Source organism: Anser anser, assembly GCF_964211835.1.
Source record: "Anser anser genome assembly, chromosome: 13".
Taxonomy (NCBI): domain Eukaryota; kingdom Metazoa; phylum Chordata; class Aves; order Anseriformes; family Anatidae; genus Anser; species Anser anser.
Window position 1 is genome coordinate 6,071,708 of NC_139734.1, and position 13,327 is coordinate 6,085,034.

The 13,327-nt window shown below is 43.1% G+C and overlaps 1 protein-coding gene and 1 long non-coding RNA gene across 6 annotated transcripts in view; both read left to right on the forward strand.

Annotated features, from left to right (window-relative positions):
• The first annotated feature begins 2,056 nt into the window (after positions 1–2,056).
• The window catches only part of ATRX (ATRX chromatin remodeler), an 86,120-nt gene continuing 74,849 nt past the window's right edge, over positions 2,057–13,327 (forward strand). For 3 of the 5 annotated variants that reach the window (XM_083797059.1, XM_083797060.1, XM_083797062.1), the window contains exons 1-2: positions 2,057–2,330; positions 12,526–12,638. In XM_083797059.1, coding sequence (XP_083653185.1) covers positions 2,311–2,330; positions 12,526–12,638 — 133 coding nt within the window. In that variant the 5' untranslated portion in view covers positions 2,057–2,310. Of the gene's footprint in view, positions 2,331–12,525; positions 12,639–13,327 lie in introns of those variants that run through there. The other 2 variants (XM_083797063.1, XM_083797061.1) reach the window with 2 other exon arrangements.
• On the forward strand, positions 2,573–10,044 carry LOC310880774. The gene is made up of 2 exons (XR_014571913.1): positions 2,573–5,172; positions 5,712–10,044. It is a non-coding gene; the product is annotated as an uncharacterized lncRNA (long non-coding RNA).

Sequence of the window (13,327 nt, forward strand, 5' to 3'; positions counted from 1 at the left end):
AATGAATTCAAACAGTGTCACACTGTTCTCAGTTAATTGTGCTACTTTTATCATGGAGAAGAATCTGAAAGTATACATAGTTCGTATTTCTAGGTCAAGAGCACATACAGTTAAAATATTCTCTTGTCAGTTGATAAGTATACACATCTTTCAGCCATTTTTCTGTAAAAGTAGGCTAATATCTACTTAAGAAAACTAATTACTACTATTGTGACAGAAATCAGTGATGGGGCTCAACAGTGGTCCTTGGTTTCTCTTGCTAGTTAAGCTCTGAATCTTTATTCCTCCAAGTACATTGGAGCAGCAGTGCCTATTAGAGCCTCTGGGGAAGTGGTCCTCTGTGCGAGGCAGTCTGGAATGTAGGTATGCTAGCTGTGCAGAATGGTTTTTAGAGATGCACACAATATTTATCCACATCTGGATTTTGTTGTTTTCCTGCAACCTGTTTTTTGACAACTTGATAGAATCAGAATTTGTCTTTTGGAGTAGTAGTTGGGAGATTCTTACTTTATCTGGGCCTTGTCTCACACTACGGTTTCCTTGTAATGTGTGTGTTTAGGTAGAAGTTAGGAATTCGAGGCAAATTTATTTTTAAACTGCTTTTTAAATACCTGCTGCCAGCTCCCAAGGATATAGATGTATTTACTACTTTAGTGTTGTTTCTGTGTAGTTCTAAATCAATAGTCTGCCATAAAGAAGACTGAATCCCTTGAAAGTAAGTGTTTTGTCTTATTTTAATCACACAATTGAGATATTGATGCAGAGCTAAGAATAGGTAATGTTTCCAGTTTAATCTGCTGGGTGGCCAAAAATTACGATGGCTTTTGGCATTTTTCTTGAGTGAATTTGTAGCAGTCAGAGTTAACGCTGACTTGTTTTTCCTTCTAAGACTTAGATTAAAAGGCAAGTGATGCTTTGGTCTTTTAGAACGGCAGTATTGACCACGAGATAGCCTTTGTTACCAAAAGCTATTATTAAATCTGCTGTTTGGCATTAATAAAAATCAGCAAATACGGGGTGCAGTTCTTGGGTAAAAAGCTAAGTTTTAAAGCAAATTCTAGACCAGTTTGTAGAATTTCACTGGGATTTACAGGGTTGTATGTGTCTGAGAAGTCTGTGAATGCTATTTATTCTATTGCCATTGCCTTTTAGAATAAAATATGTACTAAGGAGAAGTTATGCTTCAGATGACAAGGCTTCCCTTAAGATTTTTTTTCCTCATTTTGCACATTGCAATATGAAACGAAGTGAAACTTTTTATTATTTCCGCGGGGGGGGGGGGGGGGGCAAAAAAAAAAAAGCTATCAGAGCAGGTTATCTTTCTAAGAGGTGACTAATTGCCAACCGTTTGTAATTCTGACCCGTACTGGACTTGGTATGGGTGCTCCCTCCTGTTTTGGGCAGGAGATGAGTTCACGTGGAAGCTGCAGCCAGGGGAGTCCAGTAGAGTCCAGCAGCCTTCTCAAGAGATGCTGCCACCAAGTCAGCACCACCGTGTTTGCGTCTCTGAAGAACTCTGTGTAGAAAACGTGATGGTTCCAGCAGGGCTGGGCTGACATGAGGCCATAGCGGGCTCCCTTGGGCGCTGTTCAACACCTCCAGCCTCGATTGCCCTCAGCATGGCGCCCGCCGGCTGTAGCACGCTGTCTTTGGGCCGTGCTTGGAGAACGAGATGGGCGGCCGGCATTTCTTCTGGACCCATGTCCTGGGCAGCTCGGCGTTGGCCGGCTGGTACTCGGCAAGGAATGGGGGTGGCTCTGGGGCCGCTCAGCACCCCCGGGCTCAGCACCCCCGGGCTCAGCACCCCCGGGCTCAGCACCCCCGGGCTCAGCACCCCCGGGCTCAGCACCCCCGGGCTCAGCACCCCCGGGCTCAGCACCCCGCTCCTGCCCCCCCTGCAGCCAGGGCAGGGCCCCAGCCCAGGGCCGCCACCGCCGCCCCCTGCCGGCCGGCCTCGTTCAGTGCACCTTGTTTCCAAATGACGTCACGCCCCTCCCTGCATGACGTCAGCCCCCCCCGCTGATGTAACCCTCCCCGCCACCAATCAGAGCGGGGAAGCCGGGACCGTGACGTGAGCGACCCTAGCAACAGCCCCCTCCGCCGCCGCCCAATTGGAAAATCGCTGGGGGCGGCAAGGAGCCAATGGGAGGCGGCGAAAGGGGAAGGCGGCAGGAGGCAGGTCTCCCTCAGCCTCCCTCCGACAAGATGGCGGCGGGGCTGGCGATGGCGGCCCTAACGGCTTTGTCTCCTTCCAGCGCCTGAGCCCGGGCTCGACCCGGCCCGGCCGCCCCAAGCAGCGGCGGCGGAGACATGACCGCGGAGCCCATGAGGTACGGCCGCCCGCCGGCCCCCGCCGCGGCGAGAAAACGGCCCTGAAGGGATCGAGGCGTGGGGGGGGGGAATCCGCGCCCCGCTCCCGCCTCATGCGCGGCCCCCGCCGCCGGGCGGCCTCGGCGGCGCCACCGCCCGGCCCGGCCCGGGGCTCGGCGGCTCCTCGGCCCGCCTGGGGCGGGGCTGCGCTCGGCCCGGCCCGACCCGGGGCTGGCGGAGGCCGGGCAGGGGGAGGGGATGGCGGCGGGGGTCCGGGGGAGGGGACGGCGGCACCACTTAGCGGCCCCTCAGGCCGCGGCGGCGGAGGGGTGCGCCCCGGGGAGCGGCCCCCCGGGGGCAGGGCTGGCGTGGGGTACTCCCTCACACGCCTCCCTCCATCCCCGAGGTGCTTCCCCCTCAAGGTGTGTCCCCCCCGAGGCGTGTCCCACCCGAGGTGTTTTCCCCCTCCCGGGGCCTCCCCAAAATAAATAAGCTCCCCACACTAAACAAACGTCCCGAGCCACCGTTGACGAGGGGCTGCATAAAGTACAGCAGCTGCCCAAGCCCCTGTTAAAAAAGAGACGCCATGTTAAAGCGTGAACGGAGTTGGCTTTGTATGGTTTCGGTTTATCCATGTCTCTCAGGGGTCTCTGCTCGGTGCTGTCAGTCGCACGCAAGTGTGCAAAGCGCCTGAGGAGGTGTGTAAACAAGGGGGGTCACCGCTGGGCCCTCGCAAATGCTGCGTGTTTCTTCGATATGATAACGTTAGCGTGAGTATCACACATCCTAGGTACTGAAACTCGGGTAAACTTTCCCCTCTGTGTGTATTTGTATATCTTCACCCGTCTCAGACCTGAGCAGTTCACAACCACCATTTAGTTTCAGCCAAAACTTAGGGGGATGGTAGTTCTTTACTCTTGGGTACAACTTGGTATTAAAGCCTTACAACTTCAGAGGAAATTATATATGTGTAATTAACAGAAAACGTTTACAAGACGATCGTCACCGTTACTGATGTTGATCACATGCTAGGTGCAATTCATAAGCATTACAAATACGTGTTATTTGGTGCATGACTTCCCAACAGCTAAGTTTGTTCGGCATGTTTTCTTCATTTTATAAGACAGGGATTGCCCATCTCTCCCTCTCTTTATTACTCCTCTCTTTACCCCATGTTCTTAAAGTACTTTGACAGCTTAAACCGGTTTTGTGTTGGATCAATTATTTTATGTGTAGACTGAAATACTAGTTGACGGATTTTGCTTGCTTTATCTCCAAGCCTTGAAAATCAAGGGTAGAGTTTGATTTCTCTGTAGCAGAAAGAACTTGCCTACTTATATTTATTGACTGCTTTACAGTCATAATTAGTATTGCATGTTCTGAAAAACACTCTTCCATTTGGACCTCCCTGCTTTTTATTTTATCATGGCTGTTGTTTTTTTTTCCCGTTTTCCCATATTCTGTTTTGTCTTCCTTTTTTATCAACCTCTTGTTCCTGGTCTACATCATGAATGTTTTGTACTTAACTCTTTCCATGCTCTTAAATTGTCATTAGCACAGTAACTGGCATGAATGCCAAGAGGCTGCTTTATTTTATGCTTCAGTGGAATTAAGAGGATACAGAAGCTCATATCTTTTCCACTCAATTTTTCAGATTACGTGCAGACAGAAAGGTAAATGGGATTGTTGCAGAGTTTCATTTGTATCCTCAAAGAACAAAAAGTATGTACAAGGTAGATTTGAGATTGAATCTGTCCCATGTAGTAAGCGGGCCCTGTGACAAACTGTTCAGTAGTAGTATGGCATCATATTTTTTGGTGCTCCAGAGGTTTTTTTTCCTGTTCATGAACTCAGTTTTCAGTCAGTCCAAATGTTTTTGGTAATCCTTATCCCACACGGAGCTCATCTTGAAGAGTTTGTTTTTACTGTGTAAGAACAGTTCTGTGTTAGGAAGTAGGCACGATGTTGTCGGGTGCCATAGGATTTGTAAGCTGATGAACACATTGCAAGGGCTTTTTCTTATTATGTCAATTCAAGTTCTAATAATACTGGAGTTGGAGAGAATGAGAGGGAAAAGAAAAGCACCATGAATGAGTCCTTGATGTGGTAATGTCTTGATGGAGAAGCAAAAGTGCTCTCCCTGCCTTTTGTTCACACGCAGACACACACAGATGCACACACATACTTCTTTGCTCCCATTTCTAGCAAGACCTCGCACACGCGCACACACTTTGCTCCCATTTCCAGCGAGACCTGTTGGCCTGGCAGCTGCTGTATTGCTGTCAACCTGCGCTGTATCCGTGCATGTTCATTTCAGCTTCTGGTATCTGCTTGTTTAAGAAGTGTGCAGAAACACAGCTAGGGGATTGTTGGTGGAATTGTTTAGAGGATATGCAGGCAGTAGAGTTTCAAAAATCTCCCATTACTTCTGGAAGATAGACTTTTCCTGTTTAAAAGGAAAGTAATTGTTCTATACCAGTTCACTGATTCTGGAGCATTCAAGTGCGATTCAAGCGACACAGGGAATAACCTTATTTAATTTTAAGAACCTAGGAATCTTCTGCATCCAAATGAGAAGTTTGGAATGCTGAAAAACATGATGAAAACTGGAGTGACTGACTAAGAAACATAAAAATTCCTGCTTCTGTAAACGTCAATGAAGATAATTTGGACCAAAGTTGTATATAAAACTTGATCATTTTTTTTTTAAGAGTGGAGGAATTTTTGTCATAGTGACCTGACCTGTTCCTACCATTTTGTAGATCATACTGTCTAAGCACAACAACAGAAAAAGAAGAAATTTTGGATCTTACTCGCTTGGACTATCGAGGAGGCAGCGTAGTGATACCAAGTAATAAGCTGGTAAAATAAACTTCATGTCAACTTTTTATGCGTCAGACTTTCCAACTTGCAGTATGGTTTTAAGTTTTTGAGTCCCTTGAATGTCTTTGTCCTGAATGCCAGTCACTACAGGGTTGTATGAGGTGTGCTATTTAATGCCGTAGTAATCTAACAGGAAATAAGTCCAGAGTAATCATCCACGTTCTCTGAAGGTACAGTGGAAGTTAGCAGTCTTCTACACAGCCCTGTGAGCTGGGCGTAAGGAGATCCTTTGCTCTTCAAGAATCAAAACGTTAGGCTGGCTGTCATCTTCTCTCCTAGATGCCCCTGAGCCAATGCGTTCACACTGCTGAAGTGAAATCCCTCTCAGGGAGAATCTTCCTGCAGTGGCTGTGTTGTTTCTGTTTCAGTATAGCCCCGTCTCTTAGGGTTTTGTGAACTTTATCTCATGGTCTCTATAGGGGTTGACTGAAGGTACCTTCATTTTTTGTGGAATAATTTACTGTGATACAGGGATACCTTGACACTTTTGTAACTTGAAATTCCCATTTTCATTGCAGACGAGTATAAGATTCCACGTGCACTCGCGACCTCTGCCAGAAGGAAGAGTTGGTGCTTTTTGCTTGTGTGTAACCCGCCAAAAGAAAATGTCAAAACATAAAATAATACTAACGTGTTGTGTTCTCCATAAAAACAAATGCCTATGACAAATGATGTTTCTAGATGGGATCTCCAGATATGTCTTGTATAAACAGGGAGGCCTAGGGATAGTGCTGAACCTCAGGTAATCATGTTTCGTATCACTGGAGTTTGTGCCCATAGGTGGTTTGGAAGTACGAACTGGTTCATGGATAGGTCACTGCAAGTTGTTCTAGTGGTGAGTCAGGAGGGAAAAGATGAAATTGACAAAAAGTCAGCGGCGAATATAATAGAAGGTTTTATATTGACTTTCAGAGATGGTAGGTAAAGCTCTCTAATTTACTAAAGAAAGTGTACTAAGCTGTCATAATTAGTTACAACAACTAGCCCCAGGCAGTTGTCATGCAAGATGGATGATGGATTGATTGATGTTGTTTTTTAATTATTATTATTTTTAAAGAAAAGGAGTGAAACTGAAAATCAAGACCTTGATTTCCCAGGTTGTTGCCAAGTGCCAACTTCAGTGCTGTTTAGGCAGTTTATTTGTCTGAAAGCAGTACAGTTGTAGGAATTTGTCTCAACACATCCAACAGTAGAAGTCTTGGTGGGTGGATACATCGGTCATGTAAAGCGAAACAAAAACTTTGGCAATAAATTCAGCATTGTTAGTGCGGCAAACTGAGATGACTGTTATCTTGGAAAATAAAAAACTTGAGCTTCAGGAATATTATAACCCTTAAAACCTGATAACAAACCCGATGGGGAGTGTCTGGAAGACTTTAAGGAACACGCTTTATTTCTTATAGTTTGTAATGAATAAGGTCTCATTGAGAGTCTTTGACAAATTCCAGAAAATGGAAGACAAATGAAACAAAGGAGAAGGCAATTTTAGAATTAGAGGCACGTGATGTCATGGGATGGAGCCCTTCTTTTCCTTTAAATGAAACATACTTCCACTTTTTTAGGAGTACTTTGTCTTGCAGGCTAAGTACGTGATAGCTTCAGCTTCCTTTCCTGAATTAATGTATGAAGATACTCAGTTTGCCATGATTTTTGTCTCATAAAGATGAAAACACAATATTTAGGTTTTCAAAGGGTTGACTTCAGTCAGTGGTTTTAAGTTTGCAGACTATTTTACCATGGAAGTTACAGACTTCCATATAGCAGTCAAGCCCACTAACAAAAGAGGTGTGTGTGTATATTTAAAAAAAAAAAAACTTCACTTTTCACCGAAGTGTGGTAACTCAGCCAAATCATGTTACGGTTGTTTGGGTACCGTCTAAAGAAAAAGAAATCGTGTAATTTTCCTTGAATGTGATAAAGGGTCTCTTAGCGACTTCGAACCATTCCCCTTGTGTGTCTGGAGAGAACTAATTCTGTTTACTTGTCTGAGCCTGTTGTGCTGTGCTGACACTCCAGAGTTATTTCATCCAGATCATCAAGTGTCTTGAACTCTGCTAGGTATCACTTGATTAAGCCCCTGTGGATCAGAGTCAGTTCTAACCCAAATAAGAGGGAACCTGCGTTAATGAAGCCTTAAGAATAGAAGCTGCGAGTTCAGTGAAGTGCTGGTGACTGCATCTGCTTTCAGTCAGAGCTGCAGTGTTCAGGTATCTCCTGGCTGTGTTCGATCCAGTAAGTGCAGCGTGGTGCGGTTCTGTCTGACCGCAGGAGAACTCGTTTGCTGTGAGAAAGGCCAAACGCTGGAATTGGTTGTCGAGAGGTGGTGGAGTTTCCGTCTGGAGGTGTCCAGAGCCCGGCTGGACGTGTGTGTGGGCAGCCTGCTGGCAGGGTGTGGGGCTAGCTGATCTCCAGAGCTCCCTCCCAGCCTAGAGGTTGCTCTGCTCCTTAGTCTCCCTTACCTGACCAGCTCTAGCCTAGCACGATAGCTCAAGTTCAGGTATTGCTGCCACTGAAGTTCATAAATCTCAGTCACCTGCGCTTGCAGAGACATTTGTACAATGAGCAGTGATTAGGGAAATGAATTCAGCAGAAGGAACAGTTACTTCTAATTTGGATTGGTTTCAGCGCGTGGATCACACCAATTGTTGTGCTGCAGTGGAGGGGGAAGGAGAGAAGTGAGTGTGGCGCCAGGCGTTTGTGGACGGGTGCTGAGGGTTTGTGTCCTTGGGCAGTGGGGCTGGGTCATGTCAGCCCGAACACACTGCGAGAACCCTGGTTGTGAAGCTGCACTTGTTTTGGTGTGACTGGTGTATTGGTACGAGTATTTTGCAGAATAGTCATCTGATTTAAGCTATACTATATCATTTTGCTTTGCTCTTGGAAAACCATTGCCGAGTTTAAAAACAAAACCACAAAACCCAGTAAAAGATAATAGTGCTTTATGGCCCTGCCCTTGTAAAACACATGCTCGTGTTCAAGTGATACAACAATAGGCTGTTTTATTTTCTGGTTATGTATTTTCTCTGAGAGAAGTAGGCTTTTTTTTATGGCACTTCAGGTGTGTTCACTCCTTTTCTGATTAGGGAGCAGCTTCTTTTGTAGATTTTTATCATCTTTCTGCTCCAGGAGTTTTGAGCCATTTCATTCCTGTGTATTCAGCCACAATGTTGATGCGTTTTTGTATGAAACTACTGTACAGGCTCTGCCCTTTTAACTGTAATTGTGGTGTTGGGGCAAGTCTAACACCTCTCGTTTCCTTCAGGAAAGTCTTTTATGAAGGTCTGCAGGTGACAGAATAGTGGCCTGATTACATTCAGACTTAGGCAGTAGCACAGCAAATGACACTTTTTTGGGGGGGAAAGGAATGCCTCCTAACAGTTTTGGAACTGGATGTTTAACTAAATGCATCAATTTCATCTTTCTTTATGGTAAAGCAGATATTTTTAAAGATGATTCTGTTAGTAATGCCTTAGAAATAGGAAAGGTTAGGAAAAATGGGTTCTGGTCTCTTTGAGAGCATTGGGTGCATCTCTGCTAGCACTTGACATCAGAAGTGCCTTCAGTTGCGTTGAGTCAGCAGCACCAAACCTTCCTGTGTCCTAACACACGCAGTCTGTTTCGCCTTTACTCTTGCCATTGTCTTAATTAAAACATGCAGACTTCTGCTGTGGGTTGTGTAGTTGTCATTCACATACGGTACTGTTTGAAGGAGAGGATGCTAGTCTGCAGTTCAGGGGTTTAAAAGAACATCTGGTTTTAATTTTCTGTATTTTTTAAGGATTGTTTAGTTTTGTCCGCTTAATAGTCGTTGCTCTGCAGTGTTTCTTTTCAGCTTCCAAAGTGGAAATAATTGGGATTTCACATGAAGCAACTGTAAAGATGGATTAAAAAACTTGTGCCCTTGAACTACTTTTAAGGTGTGAACAAAGATTTCAGACAAGTGCTGAGTTTAAGGCAGTTGAGAACTCTCAAAGGAAGAAATCTGCAAGACGTATTTGTAAACAAACTGAGATAGATACAAAGCTGGGAAGCGCTCCTGTACCGCTGACTGCCAGAGCCATCTGAAATTCAGATGAGCAGCACTTAGGCTAAAAGTTGGTGGGATGCTGTGGAAGAATGGGGAATTCATTTGGTGAAAGGAAAATAGTTTTAAAATGTTCTTCTAGATCTTGATGGTAGATGGGGCATTCCCCACCTCTGCTTTCAGGGTGCCTGAGGAGAGCAGACAGAAAACAAATGCAATGACAAGTTTTCTTACGGGGTAAGTGCAGGGGGATGGTGGGTGACAGCCAGATGGAATCAGGTGTGGTGTGTCTTGGCTAGCTTGATGAGGATACCACACTTCCACCTCTACCCCATGCCCCCACTTCCTTTTTCTTCTCTGCTTTTCTGCTCATTTGGAACATCATTTAGCCTCCTGCATGGTTTGCCTGATGCAGACTTTGTTCTCACACTGAGGGCCAGGCCTGCGCTGGTTAAGCTTACAGCACTCGCTCTGAGCTTTAGTAAGAAATTGTGCTCTTGCACGATAACTTCTCAAGGTCACAAATCAGGTTCATGGCCAAACCAATAATAGTAGGACACCTCTCCTTTCGTTGCTGTTCTAATTAGGCTGAGCGGTGTTGAGATAGCTCTAGACTGGTGGTGAAGCTGTTTCTTTACATGTGAGCCTGGAAGCTCTAGGAAATAGCGTAGGCACAGTTGGTTCACGGTAGAGGGAGACTGCTTCCCTTAGTGCTCCTGAGATGCTTTGAATTTTTTAGGCTCCTGTGTATTTTTTTTGTACCTGTTTTAACTGTTGGGATGAATCTGTTGAGTCAATTTATGACAATACATTACAAGGAATAAGGATTTTGTGCAAAAGCATTGCCCTAAATCATGATTTCTTTGTGTTGAAGTATATTAAGTGTAAGGCCTTTGCTTAAATTTGACCTATTACTACTAATACAGGCTTATGGTACAAAATGCTGAATAATCTAGGAGAAAAGCAAGCTGAGGAGGCTCTTTAGTATTAGTTCTTAGATTTTCTTGTGTGTCAGCATGAATGCTTTTGCTCGGAAAACAATGCTTGTAGGCTAGTTAGGATAAGAGACAATAGCTGGCTGCTGATCATGTTCCAAATTGTTGGTCACAAAGATGCATGCACAGTGTTCTGAGTGTTTTATGTTGAGAAAAGTAATATAACTTGGCTATAGTTCCCATTTTATTTTCTAAGATGTTATTACCAAAACAAGTTAGTTATAAACTAAAAGAGCAGATGCTTTATAAACTAAATTCCACGTGCTTTTTTTATTAGTACCAAGGACTAACTTTGTGTGGCCTTTCTTTATATGCATTAATTCTTCACCTAGAAAGGAAATAAAATTTCTTTACACGCTTCTACTATCAAATAATCCTGAGCAACTATTTCATTTTTTTAAACTTAATGTGAACAAATCATCATTTAAGCTCCTTTCTAAAGAGCATGCAGTCTCTTAAAGCTGACGTGTGCGTACCACTGTCATCTTCTGCAGTGTTTTCCAGGTGTGCCCTCCATCTGTGACAAGAAGGGAAGCACAGGTTCCAGGACTGGCAGTTGTGTAGCAGTGTGCATCTGGTAGTTAGAGCTGAAGACTTTTAGACAGACTGAGAGACCAATTTTAAGATGCAGTTGAGAATAACCCAGGCTTTGTTACTGTCTTTCAGAGTTGCTCGAGTGATTGATGGTATATAGTCCAAAATTACAGTCTCCAAAGAAAACTGTCCTCGTTCACAAAAATCTTCTCATGACAAAAGGCAATTTTGTTTTGAGTCCTTCAGAAAATCATTTTAAACATTTTTTTTTAAGATGGATGATTAATGCTGTTGTACAGTTACTTTTCACTGTTTTAAGTAGTTATTTGAATTAATATGATGATGCCCTCTACACGTTGCTCAAGGGATCTCTCACCTGCATGTTTATTTTTTATGAAGCGGGTGATTTTCCTTAGCAGTAGTAGTTAATTTGAGAGTCAGGAGTTAATAAATTTATTGATGTGTTCAGAAAAACAGTAGAGATGCTAAAGGTGAGAGGATTGAGTTTCTGATAAATATTCAAAAGATCCTACAAACTGTAGAACGGGGACAGAAAATCTTATTTCCTCTTACTATCAGAAGACTGTTTTGGAAATAACGAGGAGATTAGAAAACAGTGAAGAGAAGCCTCTATCCTTTAACTGGGTTAACTTATGAAGAAGATAGTGCAGCTCAGCAGTTTGGGAAGCCGTATCTAATAGCAGATAAGGTATGATGACTCAGACATATCGGCTGGCAGATTTCGGAGAACTGATAGCGGCTGGGAGGGAAGCAGAGACAAGCAGCTGAGAGTGGTGACTTCTGATAGCGGTGGTCTGGGGGATGGCTGCCCTTGGCCCTGGTCTGGTACTTGCAGTTAGAAAAACACACTTGTCTTGGGAAATTGTAGAAACTGCAGGTGGAAAAAAAGAGTCTGAAATAAGTAACATGAAATGTGAGGCAATAAAGTGTTCATCATGAGGAGGTGTACATGTTTAACAGAAACATAGGGGAAAAGCGGGGCCTTTTTACTGCATTGAGTAGAGATACATGGCTACCGGTTCCTGGTGTCTGAAACTGCCTAGTGAAAATTCCCAGGGTAGTACACTGTATAAATTAATTATGAATACTGGTACACAAAGATCATGGCATGATCTGATCGTACCTGGTTGGTTTTCGGCAGAACTAATATAGGATACAGCGTGTGTGTGTGTAAATGTGTGAGGTTGATTTATTATAAGGTTTATGTAAGCATGTAGATCCGTCACACTCAATGGACCTGTTATTTACATTGTAGATTAAAAAAATACGTATATTATTTGTAGAGCTTTATATCCCCAGAGGTTATTATTTTTTAAATAATTAATTCAAGATTTTATTTTTTTTACCTGTTCAGCTTCGTACCTCCTTAGATTCTTTTTACAAAGTAGAATCTTAGTTTTTCCACTATGTTCATGTCATAGTAGCATTGCCACTCAGATTTTTTTGAATTTTTAAGTCATGTTTGTCTAGCTTAAAACAGTTTAAAATATATTTATTGTTTCCGTTAACACGTCCTTAGTGCTTTGTCAAAAAGGCTGCACCTATGTGTTTGCTTTTTTTTTTTAAACACAATGTTTAATAAAACTACATCTTTTTTTAATTTTCTTTGATATTCCCCTTGTGGAACCAAATGTTTGTGCAATAATTGTGTTTCTCCTATAGGTATGTATTAATCGGGACTTACCATCTCTTCTTTCAGGCTTGCTGGACTAGTGTGAGATCTGTAGGTAACTTGAAATTTTACTTGTATTTTGACAGTGAAAGCAAGTTGAATACATTGGTGCAGAAACTCCATGACTTCTTGGCTCACTCATCGGAAGAATCTGAGGACGCAAATTCTCCTCCAGCATCATCTAAAAACAAAACCATAGGTAAAAAGACATTTTTGTTTTCAGTTTGAACATACATGTGATTTTGAAGTCAAATAGCTTTGTGTTGTGATTTCATTATATCACACTTCACTGGGGCAATTATGCCAAGTCCTAATGTGATTTAATCAAGTGGCGGTATCTTGATAAATATGTCTAGCCTTTGATGCAATATTTCGTTCAGTTATGAATGTTTTCTCAGTGTGAATAGAGCTGATACTGGTGGTGTATTCTACCTTCTGGGAAATATGAGAAGGCAAACATGCACGTGGTTGCTGTGGTAGGGGTTCCATGTTCAGTTTTCCTCAAGGTTTAAGGGCAGTATTTTATTTCTTCTGCTGAAGTAAAGCTTCTGTGGTCCATGTAGTTGAGGAAGAAGTTCTTAAGGTTATGCTTCCATAATTACTTAAAAACTATTTCTACATTTAATCTGGAAACGTTAGAAAACAAAAAAACCAGTGCTATAATATGTCAAATTTGGTGTTAGAAATTTTTACTTACAAGTTGGAAATCAGTAACAAATTGTAAATGTTTTATTTTGGTTACAGTCATTAAAAAAAAGTGAAACTATTTCATAACAGTACCAAGTACAGTTTGTTTCCAAATTTAACTGGGACTGGGTACAGGTACACAACTTTTCAGACTCTGCTGTTCCATGAGCTAAAAATTGTGCTGAAATGATAGGGTGCAGG